General features: G+C 46.5%; 1 protein-coding gene across 1 annotated transcript; it reads right to left on the bottom strand.

Annotated features, from left to right (window-relative positions):
* Nucleotides 1–5,120: 5,120 nt before the first annotated feature.
* LOC123130678 (UDP-glycosyltransferase 82A1) lies at nucleotides 5,121–7,955 on the bottom strand. Its single transcript, XM_044550505.1, has 2 exons — nucleotides 7,454–7,955; nucleotides 5,121–6,327 (listed from the first exon to the last, which is right to left on the bottom strand). The coding sequence occupies exons 1-2, from the start codon at nucleotides 7,938–7,940 to the stop codon at nucleotides 5,345–5,347; spliced, it is 1,470 nt and encodes a 489-aa protein (XP_044406440.1). The 5' UTR covers nucleotides 7,941–7,955; the 3' UTR covers nucleotides 5,121–5,344.
* Nucleotides 7,956–8,315: the final 360 nt, after the last annotated feature.

The raw sequence follows: 8,315 nt of genomic DNA, 5'->3' as shown, positions 1-8,315 counted from the left end.
ATTTTGTAACTCCTGTTTCAAGTTACTAATCATAGCAACTGAACCAGTGTCAAATACCCAGGGGCTACTATGAACACTAGTAAAGTACACATTAATAACATGTATATCATACATACTTTTATTCACTTTGCCATCCTTCTTATCCGCCAAGTATTTGGGGTTGTTCCGCTTCCAGTGACCATTTATTTTGCAGAAGCACTCAGTTTCAGGCTTGAGTCTAGCTTTGGGCTTCTTCATGGGAGTGACAACTTGCTTCCATTCTTCTTGAAGTTCCCTTTATTTCCCTTTCCCTTTACTTGAAACTAGTGGTCTTGTCAACCATCAACATTTGATGCTTTTCTTGATTTCTACCTTCGTTGATTCCAGCATCACGAAGAGCTCGGGGATCGTTTTTGCCATCCCTTGCATATTATAGTTCATCACGAAGTTCCAGTAACTTGGCGATAGTGACTAGAGAACTCTGTCAATCACTATCTTATCTGAAAGATTAACTCCCACTTGATTCAAGCGATTGTAGTACTCAGACATTCTGAGTACATGCTAACTGGTTGAGCTATTCTCCTCCATCTTGTAGGCAAAGTACTTGTCAGAGGTCTCATACCTCTCGACTCGGGCATGAGTCTGAAATACCAATTTCAGCTCTTGGAACATCTTATATGCTCCGTGGCATTCAAAATGTTTTTGAAGTCCCGGTTCTAGGCCGTAAAGCATGGCGCACTAAACTATCAAGTAGTCATCATACCGAGCTTGCCAAACGTTCATAACGTCTGCAACTGCTCCTGCAATAGGTCCATCACCAAGCGGTGCATCGTGGACATAATTCTTCTGTGCAGCAATGAAGATAATACTCAGATCACTGAGCTAGTCCGCATCATTGCTACTAACATCTTTCAACATAGTTTTCTCTAGGAACATATCATAAATAAAACGGGGAAGCTATACGCGAGCAATTGATCTACAACATAGATATGCAAATACTATCAAGACCAAGTTCATGATGAATTTAAGTTCAATTAATCATATTACTTAAGAAATCCCACTTAGATAGACATCCCTCTAATCATCTAAGTGATCACGTGATCCATATCAACTAAACCATGTCCGATCATCACATGAGATGGGGTAGTTTTCAATGGTGAACATCACTATGTTGATCATATCTACTATATGATTCACACTCGACCTTTCGGTCTTAGTGTTCCGAGGCCATATCTGCATATGCTAGGCTCGTCAAGTTTAACCCGAGTATTTTGCTTGTGCAAAACTGGCTTGCACCCGTTCTATGTGAACGTAGAGCTTATCACACCCGATCATCCCGTGGTGTCTCGGCACGACGAACTGTAGCAACGGTGCATACTTAGGGAGAACACTTATACCTTGAAATTTAATGAGAGATCATCTTATAATGCTACCGCCGTACTAAGCAAAATAAGATGCATAAAGGATAAACATCACATGCAATCAATATAAGTGATATGATATGGGCGTCATCATCTTGTGCCTTTGATGTCCATCTCGAAAGCACTGTCATGATCACCATCATCACCGGCTTGACACCTTGATCTCCATCGTAGCATCGTTGTCGTCTCGCCAACTATTGCTTCCACGACTATTGCTACCGCTTAGTGATAAAGTAAAGAGACTACATGGCGATTGCAATTCATACAATAAAGCGACAACCATACGGCTCCTACCAGTTGCCGATAACTATGTTACAGAACATGATCATCTCATACAACAATTTATATAATCACGCCTTGACAATATCACATCACAACATGCCCTGCAAAAACAAGTTAGACGTCCTCCACTTTGTTGTTGCAAGTTTTACGTGGCTGCTACGGGCTTAGCAAGAACCGTTCTTACCTACGCATCAAAAACCACAACACGGTATAGTGATTTCTTTTTGATCTTAAGAAAGACCCCTGTTCCTTGAATCCGATTCAACTAAAGTTGGAGAAACTGACACCCGCTAGCCACCTATGTGCAAAGCACGTCGGTAGAACCAGTCTCATGAACGCGGTCATGTAATGTCAGTCCGGGCCGCTTCATCCAACAATACCGCCGAATCAAGAAATAACTAGTGATGGCAAGCAATATGTATATACCCACGCCCACAACTCCTTTGTGTTCTACTCGTGCATATAACATCTACACATAGACCTGGCTCTGAAGCCACTGTTGGGGAACGCAGTATTTCAAAAAAATTCCTACGATCACGCAAGATCTATCTAGGAGATGCATAGCAATGAGAGGGGAGAGTGTGTCTATGTACCCTCGTAGACCGAAAGCGGAAGCGTTGAGTAATGCGGCTGATGTAATTGAACGTCTTAGCGATCCAACCGATCAAGTACCGAACGCATGACACCTCCATGATTTGCACACGTTCAGCTCGGTGACGTCCCTCGAACTCTAGATCCGGCTGAGGCCGAGGGAGAGTTTTGTCAGCACGACAGGGTGTTGACGGTGATGATGAAGTTACCGACGCAGGGCTTTGCCTAAGCACTACGACAATATGACCGAGGTGGAAATCTGTGGAGGCGCACACGGCTTAGAAATCAACTTGTGTGTCTATGGGTGCCCCCTCCCCGTATATAAAGGAGGGAAGGAGGAGGAGGGCCAGCCTCAAGGGGCACGACGAAAGGGGGGATTCCTACTCCTAGTAGGAGTAGGTTTCCCCCTTTCCTAGTCCAAGTAGGAGAAGAAGGAAGGAGAGGGAGAGGGAGAAGGAAAGAGGGGGGCACCGCCCCCTCCTAGTCCAATTCAGACCAGCCCATGGGTGGTGCGCTGCCTCCCCTTGTGGCCCTTCTCTCCTTTCCACTAAAGCCCAATAAAGCCCAATACTTCCCCCGGTGAATTCCCGTAACTCCCCGGTTCTCCGAAAAATATCCGAAACACTCGGAACCTTTCCGATGTCCGAATATAGCCTTAAAATATATGAATCTTTACCTCTCGACCATTTCGAGACTCCTCATCATGTCTGTGATCTCATCCGGGTCTCCGAACAAACTTCGGTCATCAAATCACATAACTCATAATATAAATCGTCATCGAACGTTAAGCGTGCGGACCCTACGGGTTCGAGAACTATGTAGACATGACCGAGACACATCTCCGGTCAATAACCAATAGCAGAACCTGGATGCTCATATTGGCTCCTACATATTCTACGAAGATCTTTATCGGTCAAACCGCATAACAACATACGCTGTTCCCTTTGTCATCGGTATGTTTCTTGCCCGAGATTCGATCGTCGGTACCATCATACCTAGTTCAATCTCGTTACCGGCAAGTCTCTTTACTTGTTCCGTAATGCATCATCCCGCAACTAACTCATTAGTTGCATTGCTTGCAAGGCTTATAGTGATGAGCATTACCGAGAGGGCCCAGCGATACCTCTCCGATACACGGAGTAACAAATCCTAATCTTGATCTATGCCAACTCAACAAACACCATCGAAGACACCTGTAGAGCATCTTTATAATCACCCAGTTGCGTTGTGAGATTTGATAGCACACAAGGTGTTCATCTGGTATTCGGGAGTTGCATAATCTCATAGTCTGAGGAACTTGTATAAGTCATGAAGAAAGCAATAGCAATAAACTAAACGATCATAGTGCTAAGCTAACAGATGGGTCTTGTCCATCACATTATTCTCTAATGATGTGATCCCGTTCATCAAATGACAACACATGTCTATGGCTAGGAAACTTAACCATCATTGATTAACGAGCTAGTCAAGTAGAGGCATATTAGGGACACTCTGTTTGTCTATGTATTCACACATGTACTAAGTTTCCGGTTAATACAATTCTAGCATGAATAATAAACATTAATCATGATATAAGGAAATATAAATAACAACTTTATTATTGCTTCTAGGGCATATTTCCTTCAAAATAGGGTGTAGGAATAAAAAGTCAATGTAAGAGAAAGGCCCCACGAAGATAGAAATGTACAAGTTGGAGGAATGATGGGGCTAATTCATCATGGATCATCTATCACTTTTCTTCCTTGGTCTACCACCAACAATGATCTCATATACGCCCCCTAACTACCACATCAACGGTATGTTTGATCATTTGTCAAGTATCTCTAGTTTATATAAGCCCCCTTATTGGCATATAACCTTAGTCCCAGTCTTTTTTAGATCAACCCAAGGGGAAAGTCACTCCCTGAGAGGGGACTTATAAGGCTGGTGGCCAATTTTCAAGGTCCCAAGTACCAAGTAAGGCCTGAGTCAACAATAGAGGGGGAGCTTACATGTGTCCGCGTAGAGAAATATTCACGTGACATCTTCTAACATAGGAATTAGTTGGGCCTAATAAGACGGCTGAATATGTTGACTAAATACAGAGCAACAATTTTCTAACGTTAAAAAACCCCATCCCCATGCCCTTACAGGAACATGATGTCCACTCCCTCAACGGAAGCAATGACTTATGTACCAAACATGCCTACAACCTCACTCCATGGGAACCAGAAAAAGACACAAATGCGGGAATCACTTGGGGTACACAAGTATCCAACAGGGTCAAGTTGTTTGCATGGCTTCTATTCCGCAACCGCCTTAACATTCGGGCCAACCTCGCCCACAAGCATATTACCACCAACCAGGAATGCCCATGGTATCTCTGTCACATAGAGGATACCTCACACCTCTTCATCTCCTGCCTCTAATCCGGCAGAATCGGACAACATATGGTTATTACTCTCATCACCCCAACATCCATGACTTTTGGCATGCTCCACCACCTAGTAGTCTTGACCATTTGGCTAGGCCCTTTATTACTTACTATCCCATGGAAAATTTGGGACGCTCCAATGTCTTGAGAGCACATGATCTTCACTCTATTGCTACAGTCGAGCTCATTATCTTTTATTTAGACCTTTGATTGTATAAATAGTGTGATAAGGTGGTCGCCTTTTCTTGATGGCTCTACTTCTCCTCACGCACAGACATGCGTATGTACATATCCTTGTACGCGGTCTTTTGCCGCCATACTCTTTTGAATAATATTTACTAAATGACACTTATGTGTCAGCCTTGTCAATTTGTACTCACTACGCCCCCCCCCCCCCCCCTCCCCTTTAGACTCCAACAACAATAAAGAGTGGCTTCCATAAATAAATTTAGTATATCATATAACTTCTTTGAATATTGTTCATGTTGCAAACTGATTGAAAATATGGATACGATGTTACTCAAAGCGCATAATTTTATCTAGCTAGATCTATGAAGCATTTCGTTCCCTTGAGAAATCATGTCAGCATAAACCTTGCTGAATCGGCATTCACTGAGACAACAGAAATAAAGCATTGGGTCGAACTCTTCTAGCTTAATTATGTGGCTAGATGCCCTGGAGCAAGGTCATCTCTCTTAATTCCATCAACAAAGGCCTTGAGGTTCTTCTTGGCTACAAACCTCGCCTCACCCACCGCAACCCTCTCCCTCAACTCATTCATCTTCTCCTGCAACCGTCTTCCATCTTCTCCTTCCAAGATTCTCTCGATATAATCTTTCACGTCGCCTCTGCCAGTGCTCCGGAGCCTGATCCCTATTTCCCACATCTTAACGATGAAGGCCGAGTTGATAAACTGGTCACCGGAGACCGGGTAGCACAGGAGACGGACCCCGTGCTGTATCGCCTCGAGCGTGGAGTTCCAGCCGCAGTGGGTGAGGTAGCACCCGACGGCCTCGTGCGCAAGAACGCCTCCCTGAGGCGCCCAGGAGACGACCTTGCCACGGCCGGCCACCGTCTCCATGTACCCGCTGGGCAGGCCGGCTCGCCACGAAGGATCGTTCTTCAGAACCCACAGGAAAGGCCTCCCGGTGGCCTCGAGGCCGTGCGCCAGCTCGCTGATCTTCACCGGCCCGATCGGCGCGACCCAGCTCCCGAAAGACACGTAGATCACTGACCCTGCACGTTGCTGGTCAAGCCAATCCATGCACGATCCATCTGCCTGCCACATGCTAGGGTTCTCTGCTGGCAACTCGTGCGGATCGTCAAGCAGTCCGTCGGTTAGCAGTGGTCCGACCTGGAGAATTCGGAGGTCCTGTGGTGCGCCGTGCTGGCCGGAAACTACGTCGGCGGCTTCGCCCGGGAAGGAGTTGACCAGGAGGCAGCGGAGGCTCTTGGCGCGCTGTAGGATCTGGAGCCAGAAGGCGAATCTTGATCTCTGCGATGCAGCGCAGCCGACGAGCCATGGCAGCAGCTCTTTGGTGCCAAGTTGCAAGTCTTCGGGTACTATGCGGAGGTTGTTTGCGATCTGGAGGTCTGCTTTCGCTTCATCTTTGTTGAGTCCTTCCGTCGAAATGGGACTGCCTGCGTACCGAATTAAAATTTCCTTTTTAGTGCAGAAGAAACAAATGAAATAAAACCGGGGAAACAATTTCTTGTTCACGTCTACCGTCTACGTGCTGCTATCTGATAACGTAGGCTGACTCGGTGATTGATAGCTCAAGGCCTAAAGCTAAAGTCAACTTTGTTAGTCTGCGCTTGAAATGCCCCAACTCACACTGTGTAATGTTTTTTTAAACACAGTACAAACACACACGCTCATATACACGCGCATATACTTATCCGTATGAACGCACACACGCACACCCTACCCCTATGAGCACCTTCAAAAGACTGAGCTGGCATATCATCTTGAAATTTACAAAGTCACCGTAGGTACCTCGTCGTCGACGAAAACGTCTCCTCCCACTAAATGCGGATCGCTGGAAATACTAAAATAAATTCAGAAATAAATGTGAGCATTAATTTCTTAAACTCTGATAGGCTGAGGATACCACAGTTTCTCTAACCATCCAACCACGGGTTGGTTCGCCAGACTTTGTAATGTTATTACTTGATAAATAAAATGGCCCAAATCAGACGTGCTAAATTCATGCTATGCTACCGATCGTTGTCTTGGCAGGTTTTTAAGTTATGCCGTTTTATGTGCCGAGTCTTATTTTATCCGTGAGAAAGATGCTTGATCGCCAACCCACCTTAATTACAAGTAGAACTAACAGCGCCTAACATAAACAAAGACGCGCGGTGAGCACTTTAGCTCTATTTGGTAGGATCTAGGCATCTAGCTAGCTAGGCAGCAGTCTACCTTTGGTACATCGAGCATATCATCAATACCATACGATTACAATGCACTAAACGCTAATGCATATGTAATGTAAGTACTCCCTTCAATCCAGATTAATTGACGCAACTAATGTGTGCACTAACTTTTTTGCTATTGCTAGAAATATAAGTAAGAATAGTACAGATATCATCAAGATGTATAGTTCCCGGAACCCATGTGTAGGATTGGATCTCCTAGAACCTTGTGATTTTGTGATTGCCACTGCGCAACGTAAGCTAATCATGCATGTGAAAATACGGTATATATACTTGGTAGTTGAAATAAGATCCAGGAGGAGGAGACGTGGATAGTTAGATCGGTGCATACCGCAATCTGAGATGAACCCCTTGCTAAGAAGCTCCGGGATGGCAGCCACGACGCCGAAAGTCGCCAGCATCGCCGGCCAAAACCCGACGACAGGCACGCCGCACCGGGAGGCCACGGGGACGGCCCACGACGCGAGGACGTCAACGATGAGGCACGCGGCACCCCTGGCGCCAGGAGCCTCCCCCCGCGCTAGCATCTGCTCCAGGTGCGCGGGCATGTGGTGCTCCATGGCGTGCGCGATGCTGGCGAATCCCGGTGGCTCTTCGTCGTCGTCCGGGATGCCGCTTGGGATCGACGCGAGCGCGACGCCGCCGACGACGTCGACGCTACCCATGCGGCGGTGGACGAAGTCTGGCACGGCGACGGTGGCCGTGACGCCCCGCGCGACGAGCGCGCGCGCCAGCTGGAGCATCGGCGTGACGTGGCCCTGCGCCGGGAACGGCACGAGGACGACGGCGGGGTCGACGAGCTCTGGCTCTGCTCCCATGGCGGCCGCTTTCGATCGAGTTGTGGACTTCTATCGGCCTCCGAACGTGGTGTGTATATATATTTAAAGATGTGTGTGTGTGCGCGCGCGGCGTGGGATTTCTGATTCCGGCTGCTTGCTTACTGGCAGTAGTGTCCCTTTCCTCTCCATTTGACATTCGCTAAATTAAAGTTGTTGTTATCTCTTCGCCCACAGGTAAACGCTCCGTCTCATGGTTAGCTGTATCTATTAGCCGTTGCCATCCATGTTTTATTCATTTCCGGTTGTTGCCAGACGTTGACTTGCACATTCCTAAAAGGATGCACATATCTAGCAGATTAATTCCACGTGCTTTGATGCCACATATGGCTTGGCAACACATCAAATCTATATTTC

Source organism: Triticum aestivum, chromosome 6A, assembly GCF_018294505.1.
Source record: "Triticum aestivum cultivar Chinese Spring chromosome 6A, IWGSC CS RefSeq v2.1, whole genome shotgun sequence".
Taxonomy (NCBI): domain Eukaryota; kingdom Viridiplantae; phylum Streptophyta; class Magnoliopsida; order Poales; family Poaceae; genus Triticum; species Triticum aestivum.
This window is presented reverse-complemented; position numbering and strand designations above follow the sequence as displayed.